Source organism: Jaculus jaculus, chromosome 10, assembly GCF_020740685.1.
Source record: "Jaculus jaculus isolate mJacJac1 chromosome 10, mJacJac1.mat.Y.cur, whole genome shotgun sequence".
Classification (NCBI taxonomy): domain Eukaryota; kingdom Metazoa; phylum Chordata; class Mammalia; order Rodentia; family Dipodidae; genus Jaculus; species Jaculus jaculus.
In genome coordinates this window covers 59612152-59628563 of record NC_059111.1, presented here as the reverse complement: position 1 = coordinate 59628563, position 16412 = coordinate 59612152, and the positions used below count along the sequence as shown (strand labels likewise).

General features: G+C 37.6%; 1 protein-coding gene across 2 annotated transcripts in view; it reads right to left on the bottom strand.

The window, feature by feature from the left end:
* Positions 1 to 16412, bottom strand: part of Cdk14 (cyclin dependent kinase 14) — a 707419-nt gene that overhangs the window by 494960 nt on the left and 196047 nt on the right. For both annotated transcript variants that reach the window (XM_045161059.1, XM_045161060.1), the window contains one exon: positions 15521 to 15615. In XM_045161059.1, coding sequence (XP_045016994.1) covers positions 15521 to 15615 — 95 coding nt within the window. The remainder of the gene's footprint in view (positions 1 to 15520; positions 15616 to 16412) is intronic.

Below are 16412 nucleotides of genomic sequence, written 5' to 3'. Positions count from 1 at the left end.
TGAGAAGGTGTTTTAGTGCAGGCATGTATAAAATAAATGTAGTCCCCTCATTTCTTCAACTTTTTTTTCTCTTCTTTTTTGGGGCGTAGGTGTGGGTATGTGTGCGCACACACACATACACACACACACACTCTCACGTGTTGGAATATGGTGCATGTTTGAAACAGCCTGTGTGTTTAGCAGTCAAAGGGCAACTCTGAGTATTAGTCCTCACCTTCCTCTTCACTTACAGTCGGGTCTCATTGTTCACTGCTGCACTGGCAGGGCTAGCTGGTCTGCAAGCTTCCATGGGATTCTCCTGCTCAATCTCCCTTTTGCCATAGGCATATTTAGATCACAGATGTTTGTTTGTTTTGAGGTACAGGCTCACTGTAGCCCATGCTGATCTTGAATTTACTATGTACTATCAGGGTGGCCTCAAATTTTGAGATTCTCCTACCTCTGTCTCCCATGTGCTGGGATTAAAGATATACACCACCATGCCCAGATGTGAACTACAATATCAGCTTTTGACCTACACAGTATGGATCTAAACTCAGGTACTCACACTTTTTTGCAAGCATTTTACCCAATGATCCATCTTCCCCAGATGATCTGAGCCATCTCTCTAACTTCTCCAATTTTTAAAGACGATCCCTAAAACCTCTCTGTGGTTTCTTTTTCACAAACACACTTCATAAACATAGATGTATTTAACATACACACACATGAAAAAAAAAAAAAAAACCACTTTTGAGCAGGGCATATTGGCATACACCTTTAATCTCAGCACTCGGGAGGCAGAGGTAGGAGGATCACCATGAGTTCAAGGCCATCCTGAGACTCTGTAGTGAATTACAGGTCAGGTCAGCCTGGGCTAGAGTGAAACCCTACCTCACAAAACCAAATATATATATATTTATTTTTTTTTCCTAGAGTTATCATTATCAAACAGTAGTGTAAGCACAGACTTAAGCATTCATCCTATAAATGATAAAAATGAAAACTTAGATCTAGAGTTGGACTGATATGGGTCTGAATTATAGCTATGTCATTTAGTTAGATGGTCACAGGCAATCACTACATTAGCGTGAGGTTCCATTTCTTCTGACAAATGAGGGAAATTGTCTTATTTCAAATCTTGTCTAGGATTTTTATAAGACATAAAGAAAAAAGTTATAGCTGACATTTTCCAAACATTTGAGACAATGTCCAATATGGGAAAGCTATTCACTCTTACACATTCTTCACAGCTGTATGAAACCTATACATTAACTTTGCTTTTACCATTATGTCATGACTCTAAATTAACCAGAGAAAATTAGTAAGCAAGCTTCACAAAATGAGACAAAATATCTTAAAAGTCACAATCAGGGAGACAAAAATAGCACCAATAAACAACAAAGTTCTATATAGCATTGAAATTTTAAATACACATGAATAAAAAGCCAGAAGAAATATTTAAGAAGGATAATTTCCTTATTAAGTCTATCTCCCAAACTGAATAGAAAGGAAGCTGACAGTAGAAAGAACTATCTCATCTCTGTAAACTGTTGGAACAAGATGGGGTAGACCATTTTCTGTGGCACATGGACTGAAGCTCAACTAACAGAGAAACAGTTTGTTCATTTTTTTCATCAAGAATATATTTCAGGGCTGGAGAAATGACTTAGTGGTTAAGGCATTTGCTTGTGAAGGCAAAGGACCCAGGTTCAGTTCCCTAGGACCCAGGTAAGCCCGATGCACACAAGGGGCAAATTCGTCTGGAGTTCACTTGCAGTGGCTAGAGGCCCTGGCGTGCCCATTCTCTCTCTGTCTCAATCTCTCTCTGCTTGCAAATAAATATTTTTTTAAAGAATATATTTCATCAATGGTATTTATAAAAGATGTTCTATTATGTAATTGTAGATATAGTGTTATGTATTGTTCAGTGACATCCTAAGGCAGGCCTTGTTGCTGTATCTTTCCTACCTTCTTTGTAATAGAATCTAGAATGTATGACTAAGAAGTCACTTTGAGATTGACTTTTTAAAAAAGTTCTTACCTTCTGCTGTTGCGAAGTGCAAAACTGTGAGTGGAAATGTTTCATTCTGACTTAACGATATATTAGAAATTAGACTACAGTGGGAGGACGTTCTTAGATATTGCTGCTGCTGTTACCCAAGGTACTTTAGAAATTTTCCTTTAATAAACAAAAAATTTCCTTTGATATTTAAAGTGAAACATTTAGCCTGTTTGTTTTAATCTAAAGCAAAAAGTAATTTGGCTAAACATAATGGTATATTTGTAAAGCACCTTAATATATCCCCATGAGGAAGGTACTTCCTGGTTTACTTTTATATCCTATTGTATATATAAGTATTTTGTATTAAAATGGAATCAGTAGCAACACTACAGTTTTATAAAGTGCTTTGCTAGAAGAATTACAGCTTTGCAATATAACAATTGTTTTGCATATTTCTTAATGTAATAGAAGAAATAATCAGCCTGTGTTTTTAATGAATCTATTTGTATTTTCCCAATCATTTCCTCTAGTGTAACATTTGCTGGGCTAATAAAAGAACAGCAAAATTCAAAAAAAAAAAATAATATATTTCAAATGTTTCCTTAATTTTTTATTCCTTCCTTTCTACTGATTCCTTCGTTCTAGTCTCTGTACCTAGTCAATACCTTCCACTGGCTTTACAACTTAGAAGAGTGGCTTTCACACTCCACTTTTCACCTATGTAGGTCTCATTCTGACTTACCCCATCCCCATCCTCACTCTCCCCTCTCCCAAACATACTTAAGGAAAATCTTCCTAATTGCGAAACATCCTGGAATCTTTTCAGGACGTTTCTGATTCAATTCTTGATATCTGACACTACAGCCTCCTCCCCTGGAACTTCTTTCCTTTCTCCGTTGCTGGTTTTCTTACTACCACTAAGCATTCTCCTCCTTATCTTTGTGTCACCCTTTGTCCACTCTAACTACGATTTTCTGCTATTCCATCCTTTTTGTTACATGTAGAAAACACAAACTATTTTCACGTGATAATCAACTGTTTTACTTTGACCACAGTCCCAAGTTACCTCAACCCTCTCTAGAGTGTTGTAGCATTAAAGCTTTTTAACAACAAGAAGTTAATAATGTTAGAGGGTTTTATCCAAGAAAAAAAAAAAAAAGACCATTGTTTAGTCTAGCTCTTCTCTTTCTAATTAGGAAATCCACTTCCTTTGGGACCCCTCAACAGGCTTCATTTGTGGCATTACTTACTTGATTACTCAACATTTCATCTCCCTGTATTTTCTCCTAACATACCATAAAAGCCTTTGGGTTCTCTTTTGCTTTCTCTGTGGTTTCTCCTTTCTGTTGGAACTAGAATTGACAGCTATGTATCCTCAGAATTCACTCTCCACTCTTACCCATCACATCAGTTAGGAAGAATGCCTATCTTATTCTCCACTGAATGACAACAGGGCTTTAACTACAACCAAAGTACCTAGTCTGCATTCTTTCAACTTGAGCAATGATTCCAACTCTATAGTCTCCTTCCTGAAGCAGAATTGGTGAAAAACACACATCTCAAAGAGATTATCATGATCTTAAGTCAGAATTTGCTATTAAATTTTCAAGGAATGTCTGTTCCTTAGAACTCTAGAAATAAAGCATATATGTACCTAGGCATCAACCATAAAGCATGAAAAATGCCTCATGTCTGAGATCTTTAAATAATTCCTTTTATGTCTGAGATACTGTTTAAGTTCAGATATTTTGTTGGAGAGAAGACAGTGAGTTTGTACCACATTTCTCACTTTCAGAGTCTAAAGATTAAGACAGATACATCTCTATATGCTTCATAATAAAAGCCACAAAGAAGACCTTGAAATTGAACTTCTCTGGCAACTCAAACATACTTAAGGGAGGGATCATCTTTTCTCCAAAGCTGTTCCATTAGACTGTATTCTGCTAAGGTCATTTGTAGTTCATAATCTTCCCCACTGTAAACAGTACTAACAATGCAATCCGGCACTGTATTACTCTATGGAATTATTAATTCTGGATATTTAAGGGGCTTACTTTCTTTCCATCATTTTTTCTAATAGCATAATATGCATCTTTTTATTGACTCTGTGCTAAATAACATACAAGCATTTGAATAAAATCACTGATTGGCTTTGAACTCTAATAGCACCTGATTTCATCCAAGTCCCAGCTTATCCTTTAATTCTTGTTTGAAATGTACAACATGGCAGCCCTTCACATAGGTAATGAGGAGGAAGGAGTGAAGTGCTCATTTGAATGCTATGATAATTACTTTTTACTTCGCAAAAATCATGAAGTCTCCACACCTTGCTAAATAAGACAATATCAAGTATTCTCAGTTCATTAATCTGCCATGAAACTGAAAATTAAATGATGAGTGTGGCATTTGAGTCAATGACAAAACAAAGGATTCAAAATTCTTATATAGGTTCACTGAAATTAATGTCTTTAAATATAGTTTTGTCCCAGAATAAAATGTCATATAATTTATTATCTAAATGAAGACAATACTCTCAGTAAGAATTGATCACTACTAGAAATCAAACAAAGACAACACTGATAAACTAAGACTCTCTGCAGAAAAACAGGAAGCAAGGTCTCTTTCTCCCAAAGCAATGCACCAAGTAGAATTTTTGTTCTTCTCCAGTATATCTAAATTCTTAATGGGGTTAATCCCAACAGAATAAGTGTATGGAGAAGATAACTAAAAGAACTGTGTGCAAAGTGAAAAGCAAACATTTAATTCAGAAGAAAATAAAACCCAAATCTACATGAGATCTTCTAACATTGATAGCAAATTCTTTGATGTTCCTCACTGAGAGAGATAGGTTATGTCTTCTATGTCTTCTATCCTTGAATCTTCTTTTTGAGCAACAGAACAAGTGAAAAGGGCACTATGCAATAAAATTCCTGATAACCCCCATATTTTATATCTTAGCAGTACTGTTCAACCCCTCACTGATTTTTCTGTCTAATTAAACTACCAATAACTAACAGAGAAGCACTGAATCTCTAGCTATACAAAAGGACTTGTTCATATCTTCCTTAAATTCAATTTCTACTGAAATTTGGATACTTTTAGTGCATTCACATTGAAGACTGATATATCTTCCTAGAGAATTGAGCCTATTATGTAATGCCTTCTTTATCCATGAAGATCTTTTTGAGCATAGCTGTCCACTTAGTCTGACATTAATAACGCTACTTTAAGCTGTATGTTATTTTGTTAACATGGTATATTTTTCTCTGTCTTTCCCTTTATATCAGAGTACTGAAAGGATTTATTTTAAATATTTTTATTTTTATTTATTTATTTTAGAGAGAGAAAGAGGCAGATAGATGAGGGAGGGAGGGAGGAAGGGAGGTGGGGTGCATCAGGGCCTCCAGCCACTGCAAACAAACTCCAGATGTGTGTGCCCTCTTGTGCATCTGGCTTATGTGGGTTCTGGGGAATTGAACTTTGATCCTTTGATTTTGCAGGCAAGTGCCTTAACTGCTAAGCCATCTCGCCAGGCCCATGAAAGGGTTTATTTTAGATAACAGTTGAGTCATGTATTTTTTATCCAGCCTCAGTCTTGTAATTAGTACATTGAGAAGGGCTATATTTTAAGTCGTGTGTGTGTGTGTGTGTGTGTGTGTGTGTGTGTGTGCTTGGTGCACATGCAGTGTATGCATGTGTGTGCAGATGCATGTGCCTGTGGGCACAGTGCAAATGCCAGAGCAGAATGTCAAGTATCTTCCTCTACACTCTTTTGTCTTATTTCCATGAGTCAGAGTCTCTCATTGGACCTAAAGCTGTTGAGTTTTTTGTCAGATTGGATGAGCAATGAGCCCCCTTAGGACTGGGGTCATAGACATTTGTGGCCATGCCAAGCTGTTCCCATGGGTATTGGAAATCAAACTCAAGTCCTTGTGATGAGCAGCAAGCACTCAGATCTGCTGAGTTTCTTTTTCCTTCCTCATTTTTTGCCTCCTCCTATTTTAATTGAGAAGAATTTTATGTAATCCTATTTGATACCTTCTTAGTGAATCAATTATGCTTTCTTAAATTTTGGTAACAGTTGCGCTAAAATTTATATGTGGCTTTTAACTAATCTAAGAACACTTTCAAGTAACTGTATTATATTATGTGCTTGTTGTGTAGGTACATTGTAACAGCATGTTTACAACTGCAACCTCCAGCCTACTAGTAAGACTAATGCCACTCTAACTGTTTTTCAAATAAGCAGTTCATATTTAGATCAATGAAGAAGAAAAGTAAAATATTACACCTCCATGTATTCCTCTCTGGTTCCCTTCTTTTCTTTTACATGGGTCTAAGTTTGTGATTCTTGTCATTTTCCTTCTGCATGCACAGCTTTACTCTAACAGTCCATGCATAATAGGTCTTCCAGTGGCATATTCCCTCAGTTTCTGTTGGATATATTTGTTGCATATATTTGTTACTGAGTTTGAAAATTTTTCTGCTATTACTATTTGAAATACTTCTGCTCCAATCTTCTAAAATTATGATTAGGCATGAATATTTTTATAGTTCTTGAATGTTCCCATCCCTCCTTTCTTCTTTCCAGTTTCATGTGAGAATTTTTTTTAATTTTTGTTTATTATTTATTTGAGAGTGACAGGCAGAGAAAGAGGGGGAGAGAGAGGTTGAGGGAGGGAGGGAGAATGGGCACGCCAGGGCTTCCAGCCACTGCAAACGAACTCCAGACGCTTGCGCCCCCTTGTGCATCTGGCTAACGTGGGCCCTGGGGAATTGAGCCTCGAACCACAGTCCTTAGGCTTCACAGGCAAGCGCTTAACAGCTAAGCCATCTCTCAAGCCTGATGTGAGAAAATTTTTATATGGTTATTATTTTATTTATTTTTTTTATTTGTTTGAGAGAGGGAGAGAAAGAATGAGAGAGAATAGGTGTGCTAGGACTGCTAGCCACTGCTAATGAACTCCAGATGCATGGGTCACCACTTGCATATGGCTTACATGGGTTCTGGGGTATTGAAATTGGGTCCTTCGGCTTTGCAGGCAAGTGCATTAGCTGCTAAGCCTTCATTTGAGAGGTTTTTATTGGACTACCTTCACTGATTCTTTCATCTGGAGTGCTGAGCCTTATACTGGACACATCAAACATTTTTCATTTCTGTTACAGAATTTTTATTTCTAACAGTTTCCTTTGATTTTCTCTTTCTGTTTATATTTCAGGTCTGTTCTTGAATGTTATCTCTTTTTTTTTTTTTTTTCATTAGAGCCCTTAACATACTGATAGATCAACTTATATGTTAAGTATGAGAATGGTTCTGGTGATTATTATGCCTTCAGATTGTATCATTTTTCCTTGCCTTTTGTATGTTTGTTAGAAACTAATCATGTTAAGTCTTATACTAATCTAGCAAGAGTTGGTTGGACTGCTTCTACTGTGTGCCAGAGGCTTCACATTGACTCTAGTGTTCCTTCTCTTGTGTCCTCATCTCAGAAGAAGTCTGTGTTTTTAAGCTCTTTCCGCTGTAACCCAATGCTACAGTATTAGAGGCCCTTTGTTGTGGTGATGGTGAGTATGGGCAAATATGAGCATCTCCTGCCTCCTGAGCAAAACCAATTGTTTTATAGGGACTATATCCTAGCAAGCTATCTTCACAGGCATTCCTCCTATGGTATGGCATCTTTTCCTCCTAGCACCTATTTCCTTTCCTAGATACAATATTCCTCATATATTTCTGAAAGTCCTACTGATTATGGTTCTGCCCACTTAAGTAAGACAGAAAGAATTCATAGAGTTGGAATGGAGGAAATCCCTGCCCTTCACCTGGGACAAGGCTCCAGAGAAGCTGCTTCCTGGAGATATGGTCTTTGTAGTAGAGGACACTTTTTGGACCCATGTTTACCCTTGTGCTCCCCCTGCATTAGCCACAAGGGTATCTTCACAGGAGATAAAGCCCAAGAGCCTCTCTTACACTGTGGCTTGCAGAAGTTTGCAGTCTCGTGCTTACATATATTTAGCCTCCAGGAATTCATCAATATTACTATATAAGTATCTACCAGCTTAATCCTATAGAGGTTGTGCTACAGGTAAGCAAATGCTGGCCATGTCCAATATGACAACCTGTCTCCTAAAAATTAGGATAGAGGCTTGTCTAATGATTTTAATTATTTAAGAGACCAAAGAAAAGTCACTAAATTCTACTTTGCATATATATTTTCTTTGTAAGGACAAGATTTGCAAACATAATAGTGCCAACTCAGAAGTCTTCTTTCCTATGTCTTAGGATGTTCACTCAGAGAACCATACTATCAGGAAGTCTAAACCATGTAAATGGAAGAACTAACACTAACTTCTAGACACATCATTGAAGTATTTTGGTAGTGGGCCTCTCATACCTCAGTCAAGCAGTACAAAGCAACATTATATGGAACAGAAACAAACTTTTCTTACCTAGTCCTTTCCCAATTGCAGTATCATGAGCAAAATAAATCAAACTGGTTTTAAGTCTACTCTATAAGGATTCATTTTGTAGCAGGATATAGTCAGCAATCCTAGGATATTCCCCAACATCTTATCAGCTTCTCAAAGCTCAAGCATTCCAAACTGCCCTGTGGTATATCATGTCACCAACCACATTCCTCTGTCTGAGTGCAGAGAACATACCAAGCTCTATCTAACCTAGCTCTTTCCCACTTCAAGACCTGCCCTAAACCGCCTCTGTCCCTGCTCTTAAGAATTCCCCCTTTGGATCTAAGCTTACATATGCCTTTCTCAACAAAGTTCCTATTGTCCACCCATCTAAAGTGTGCCTATGCCTCCATGTGTATAAATATACATAGCCCACCACTCATAGCTCTCTTCCTTCACAGTACTTGCAAAAACAAATGTGTCTATTGATTTGGTTAATCTCTGCTTCCATCACTGGTTGACAGGCTCCATGAAAAGAGGCCTCTGTCAATTTTATTCAACACTACTTCTCCATTGCTTGGCAGAGAGCATAGAACACATTAAGCACTCAGTGAGTAACTGAGAAGGAATGAGCTCTTTTAAACAGACATTGCCTTCATACATTCCTCATTTAGACCAGAGTTTCTCAATCTCAACATGAGTGACATAGTGGGACAATGAATGTTTTGTGGCAGAAGACGTCCCTATGAATTTACAGGAGTCCCTTCTGATCCCCCAGTATCTGTGATACTTCAACCACCACTATGAAAACTAAAATGTTGCCAGACATTATCAAATGTATCCTGTTGAGCAAAACCGTCCCCAGTTGGTAAATGCTGGTTTAGACTAGAAAGGAGTAGCATCTTAGCATCTTGACTCAAACTAAAGGATGATGATAATAATGAAACAACTGGGGAAAGTGCTGTGCTTTAACCTAACATCAATCACATCACTATATCCTTTCTCTAGTTCTCAAACTCACCCAAATAGGATCCCTGACATTATGGGTCATGATCATTTCAATAATTGAAAACTACTATATTTACTCTTTTAAAAAGAGTTGCTGAATACACTAATAATCAATCTCATCAGCAAATATTACCAATTATTGTTTTGAGAACCTCGTAATGAAATGATCAAAGAACTCGTAACTAAAACATCTATCAGAAGCCATTAAACTTAAACATTAACAAACAGTACATGCTAATCTAATAATTAAAATCATGCTTCTTGCTAAAACAATAACCTTACTGTCACTTTTGTCAAAAGTGGTTAGGCACTGTTTGTTTTACTTACTGTAAGCTAAATGAAAGCAGCTGTACCAGTGAACCAACCTCAGACATGTGCATGCTTTCACCGAAGGAAGTCAGGCCCAGAATCTGCCATTTGGGTAAGCTTTAGAGTTCTTTTAAAATAAAACTAACAGATATGGGTGATTGGGTTCCTATCCTCATTGGAGTAAGTAAGGAAAAGAGCCCTATTCTTCAAGTTTCAGCTAAACACGAGGAACATAAAATAGGAAATCTCATACAACAAACCTATTTATTATATTAGATACTTTTTACAAAAACCCAGTTTACCATGTTGTACATTGTGATGTCATATGCTGTGCATTAAATTACAAAACTAATGCTGATTGTAGCATAGTATAGTGCCATTTCCATATCCTGTGACTAACAGTGTGTTTAGAGGCTTCACTTTTGAAGCTGCAATCATTAACTTAGAACTACAGACTCAAGTCTAAAAGAAATAAGAGCAGGCCAAATGAGAAACAGAGTGGGCCTCAGGAGCCAAGAGTATCTTTATAGCAATTTATAAAACATGATCAGATTTCCCTCTCTTCTGCACCAAGCTTCTATCTGAGGGCAGATGACCTCTGAGCACACTGGAAGTCATCATGACTGTCCAGGTAAAATATTTAAGATTGAAACCTCAATGAACCCAGTATCCAGTGTTTTCCATCTGGGGAGTTCTGACTATTACAATTCTTCAAACTCCACCTTATACTGTTGCAATGGAGTTGACCTTAGGGCAAGCACTAAGAGTCTCATCTTGAATCTCACATGTTCTGGAAAGGTGGTTAACTGCTGCTGCCTTTCTTCTTGCTGCTGCTTGTTTTAATTAACAGTATTTCTTCCCCTTGTTTCTCTTGGGGCTTTGAGGTGCTCTTTGAAATGTATTTAGTAATATTTCAGTCTGGGTTTGGCTAGCCTCTCAATTTATGAGGTCATTCAATTCAAGCTCAATTATTCAGCACAAATTGGTAGAATGAAATGCTAAGAGAAGATTGGCACCTTCAATCACATAAATCTCATGTTACATAAAGTAAGCAAATTTCTCCATTGTTCTTACTGACCTCTGAGATAACAGTTTACTGTGGGCACAAACCAATGTGGGCTGGCTCCTCTGGAGCTGCTTAGCAGCTCCTCCAGGAGTGAGGTTTGGCATGCTTACCACCAAGAAAATGAAGATAAACCAAGAAAATGACCAGTGATCACAATTATTTGTGTTATGACTGAGACAGATGGAGTCCAAACTGTCCAACTTCAAAGGTGACACAAAGAGCACACTGCTCTTCCTCTCAGAAAAACAGAGTGCCTTTGTGAGTGTTGTGTGTTGATGTGGCTACAGTCAACCAACCAGTCTTTAGAAGACAAGCTCATTATCAAGCAGGCTACCTATATAGAAATCTTCGTGAATTATTGCTCAATAGATATGTTCTTATAGGAATAAGAGACCAGGAAAGCTCAAAAATAACAACTCACACACAAATGTGTGCACAAAAACACCTTCTATGACTCCTTGAGTTTCTAAAACCACGGCTAATTGCAATAACATCAAAATCAGGATTTATGTCACCCACCTGATGAGAGTAATAGGTTTGTTTACAGTTTGGAGAATCAAAAGATAAAGGACAGCTGACATATAACATAGTTAGAAAAAGAAAAATTATCCATGACTACAATGCCATTAATTCAATACCAAATTGTTGTGGTTTGAAACTGGTAACTGTAATGGGTTGAATTGTGTCCTTCAAAAAAAGTTATGTTTGCATTCTAACCTTACCACCTTAAATGTGACAGGGTCATTATAGTAACATCGGGATCAAAGTGAAGTCAATGGGAATCTTTAATCACATATGATTTGGGTATGAATCAAAAGGGGAAATCTGAGCAGAGATGGACACACTCACAGAGAACAACATGTGCAGTGAAGGCAGAGGACCACAAAAATTATGTGCCACAAAGACCTTCAGTACCTACCAGATGAGAAGCTGATGGCAGGGCCCCTTGAAATTGATGCACCCACAACCGCGGGGCTCAAAAGACCACCAGCATGTGAAGATGAAGGCAGAGCTCCTTCATAGTGATGCACCCACAACTGAGAGGATTCAAAGACCACCAGCAGCAAGAAGTTCTCAGGAGGATCCAACCACCACCTATGAGGCACTCCCAGCCTCCAAAACTAAGACCAATTTCTGACGTCTTAGCCACCAAATTTTTGTTTCTTTCTTATGGCAGCTCTAGCAAACTAACTTAATGAGGCTGACAATAAATTCTGAAGTTGCCACCTATACATCAATACAATGCCTATATATGCAAAATGCTTACAAATGGAAAATCAAGGAATCTTACCCAGAAACCAGCTTTTCTGGAATTCGAGTGTTTGGAGAGGGTGCTAAAGAAAACTTTAAAACTGAAGGCAGGGATGCTAACTTTGATGAGAGCAGTCAGACCAGAACAGGGTTCCAACATTTAGCTAGCTGTTTAAATTACACAGCATTCTGAGACACACCAAAAAGCCCAATTCTACATCCCGGCTTAGGCCACTTGCAAAAATGTTGTTCTTTTCCTGACCTTGCTACTTGAAAGCAGGAAACCCCAGGTAGCCTGTCATATCTTAAGTCAGGTGAGTGGGCAGTTGCTTTCATCTTCAGCTGGAGGAAATTAGATTCTACATATGACCAGCAGGCTTGAAACTACTGGAGAAATCCTGGCAAAATAAATTTAAAACTACTGGAGTGAAAACTATCAGCTGTCCAGAACTACCCTTCTCAAAGATTATAAAGGTACTTTTAATGTCTTCCTTGTATTCCAGAATAACAAATGGAAATTTTTTCAGCTATCTCTAGGATTTCAACATTCTTCAAGTTAAGCATTTAATAGAGCTATTGACTTGTATGTGCACATCAGCTGGGCACATCTTCTTTAGACAGGCAGTTCCAAGTGCTTGGTTTGTTTCCTTATGATGAGGTAATATGTTTGCTTCTATTTGAGTCACAATTAAAACAAGTCAGAACATATGCAAGAACCATATCCAATAAGAACCAAATCTTTCCAGGGCTTTATACTATATATAAGCAGTTGGGGTGTGATGATTTGGGGGAAAATGGCTTACAGCTAGAGTAGCAATAAGTATTGCCACCAGCCACCCGTATGAACACTGCAATTTGCTAAACCTGTCCATGCACCAAGACTTCTGACTGTTCAAAGATGATAACAATAGCAATAGAAAGGTAAATGAGACAAAAGTGTGTACTGTGCTTTATACTAAGTAATGCTTAATAATAGCTAGAAAGCATCACATTATTGACATTAAGTATACAAGAAATTTTATACAACGATGCAGCCACTTTTCTTTAGGAAATAATTTAAAATATGGGGAGCCAACTTACAACAAAATTAGCTTAACCATTTAGATCATTACTTTTATCTTCTATGTTCTCAAGCTACTTAAGTCATTAGCTCTGTAGATCTCTAGATCTGTTGTTTTCCATTACCTATCTTGCTGATATTTTATTCAAATAAAAAGTGAACTTTAATACAAAGTCTCAGGTAGTACAAGGTGGCCTCCAATCACTGTATACCTGAGAATGGCCTTGAGCTCTTAATCATTCTGTCTTACTCCTATGTGTTGGAAGGACAAACTTTCTTTTATCACTTTTGTTGTCAGCTTTCAAAAGTACCACTTCTGGGCTCAACAGTTAAGGCACTTGCCTGCAAAGCACAAGGACCCAGATTTGATTCCCCAGTACCCACATAAAGCCAGATACACAAGGTGGCACATGTATCTGGAGTTTGTTTGCAGTGCCTAGAAGCCCTGGCAGGCCCATCCTTCCTCTCTCTCTCTCCCTTTCTCTTCCTTTCTCTCCTCTTTCTCTCTCAAATAATTAAAAAAAAATCACCACTACTACTGTTAGCTTATAACATTTCTGCATTTCTTTGCCTATATTATTTTATAGGGACTAGCTCATTTTCTTTACTTAAAAATTGTGAAAAATGGGCTGGAGAGGTGGCTTAGCGGTTAAGCGCTTGCCTGTGAAGCCTAAGGACCCCAGTTCAAGGCTCGATTCCCCAGGACCCACGTTAGCCAGATGCACAAGGGGGCGCACAAATCTAGAGTTCATTTGCAGTGGCTGGAAGCCGTGGCGCACCCATTCTCTCTCTCACTCTTTATCTTGCCTCTTTCTCTCTCTGGCATGCTCAAATAAATAAATAAATAATGAATATTTTTTTAAAATTGTGAAAAATGCTTACATGTATACCCAACACCCAATTATGCATTCTAGCACATAGTCAAAATTTTCAATTACATGTTATCATTCAGAGAATTCTGTATCTTTTTTATTTAATTTAATTACTTGGATTAGTAGTCCTATCTTCTATAAAGATTTTAAAATAGGTTTCAGCAGGGATGGTTTAAAAAATTATTTTTAGTATCATTTAGTGATGTCATTAAGGTAACCCAGGCTCCTGTCTCCTGAGTGATTTCAGAAACAGAAGATTCCTCAAAAATATACTGGGAGGAGTCTTTTAAGAATCCATTGTGTGCCCTGACCCCAGGACAGCAATGGAGGAGGAGGAAGAATAAAGAATAGGGAACAAGTGGCTTCTCTGTAGGGAACTACATGCAGTAGGATTCAAAGCACACAGGTAGGAAGAAAAAAAGGAAAAAGCTGTAATGTTTTAAGCTAAGTGGCTTCTGAAAGATGACGCAAAAGCTCAGATGAAAAGGATGGCATGTCCTAGGTTGGGGTGACACAGAGGGGCTGATCCAGTAGTATCTGGGAGTTGACATGGCTTCATTGAGGAAAAAGGTACCAGGTACTTGAATTAAAGAATGTCCTTGGCCATAATGCTCCCAGAGGATTGGTCTTCCTGAAAGCCAATTAGCTTGACACATGCTAAATGTTCTTTAAAGTGCTTTGTCATAGAAACAGTTGCTAAATTTCCCAAGCTTTCATGGGTGTAGTGCAAACAGGGACCTCTGTGCCCTTGATCCCACACCAGACCTTGGTAAGAGTTCCTGCCATAACTGTGTGGAGCCTTGTACCACATACCACTCAATACACCTAAGCGGGCCAGAAGGCCAAGAGCCCAAAGCGTAGCCCTTAGCCAACTGGAGCCAGCTCCTAGCACCTGTCATTGGCATGATTTCTCCTGGACCTGCATTTCGGAAATATGGACCCATAAAAGTATTGGTTGGTATGAATAGGGCCAGAATTAAAATTAACTGGCATGAATACAAAAAGAAACTAAAAACACACCAAGAATGGCAATAGCCCCAGCATTTAGAAGGCAAAGTAGGAGGATTGTCATGACTTAGAAGGTCATCCTGAGACTACATAGTGAAATCCTGGACAGCCTGGGCTAGAATGAGACACTACCTCAAAAATTAATTAATTAATTAATTAACTGATTAATTTAATTAAAGAATGGTAATATAATTGATTTTATTAATAATTATACTTACCCTAAGCAGTAAATCAATATGAGAAATTAATCACATAATTCACCTAAAAATAAATTCTCATTACAGGGTTACAATTCCACTGAGAGATGAAGATAACAAAGCTGGATGGGGAAAAGGGGGCACAGAGAAAGGGAAAACTGGAGAAGTCTGCAAAACTATTTGCAAGTAGGGTAAACAATTACATTAGCTTTTACACTTGTACGAAGCAAACTAACAGGAGGGGGAAAATCCCTAACAGGAGAAAAATCTGTTACATATTAAATAAGAATTACATATAATAGTATTTAGTAATAAGAGGACACAGTTTAAATGTGAGGCATTTTTTAAAAATGAACTCACTTGCTTTTCCCTTTGTATACTGTGGCATAAGATCCTTCCCCAAGTTTTTCCAATTTTTCATATGAGTCAGCTTTTCCAAATTTGGGACTTGTTGGCTAAAAATAAAACAGAGGGTAAACAAAACAGATAGTATCAATGTATAGAATCTCTGAGACTTATTAAGTAACTTTTTCTTATGTAAGAATATTTTCAACTATAATAAATACTCATTTAAAAATCCAAACTATGCAAATCAACACATGTAGAATAAATATACTCATAATCTAAACAGATTGTAAAATTTTTGATACTGCATTTTTCCAATGATATCTTTCTGATGATTGCTTTTGTTTTTCACATCAATCTGCTACACATACTGTTTGGTGAGGTGCAGTATTTTTACTCACATGCTTTGAACATTCTCCAGTTTATTATATTATCTTCTAAACTAGAGGCAGCAGGTACATGGTGACCTCCAGGTCAAATTTAGCCCACCACCTGTTTCTGTATATCCTATGAGCTTAGAATAATTTTTATAAGTGTTAGTAGTAAGAAAGGGAACAAAATAATAAAATTTCACTATATATGAAAACTGAGTGAAAATCAATTTTTCCACAAAGTGATGGTAGAAATGTTCATGTTTGCTATTTATGTACAAATAGATGGATTGGTAATGAAAATGTGGTACATATACACAATAAAAACTTATTCAGCCATTAACATGAAACCATGACATTTTCAAAAAATTAGGTTGAGGGCCTGGAGAAATGGCTTAGTGGTTAAGTGCTTGCCTATGAAGCCTAAGGACCCCAGTTCAAGCTCCACTCCCCAGGACCCACATAAGCCAGATGCACAAGGTAGCCCATGCATCTGGAGTTCATATGCAGTAGCTATAGGCCCTGGTGTGCCCATT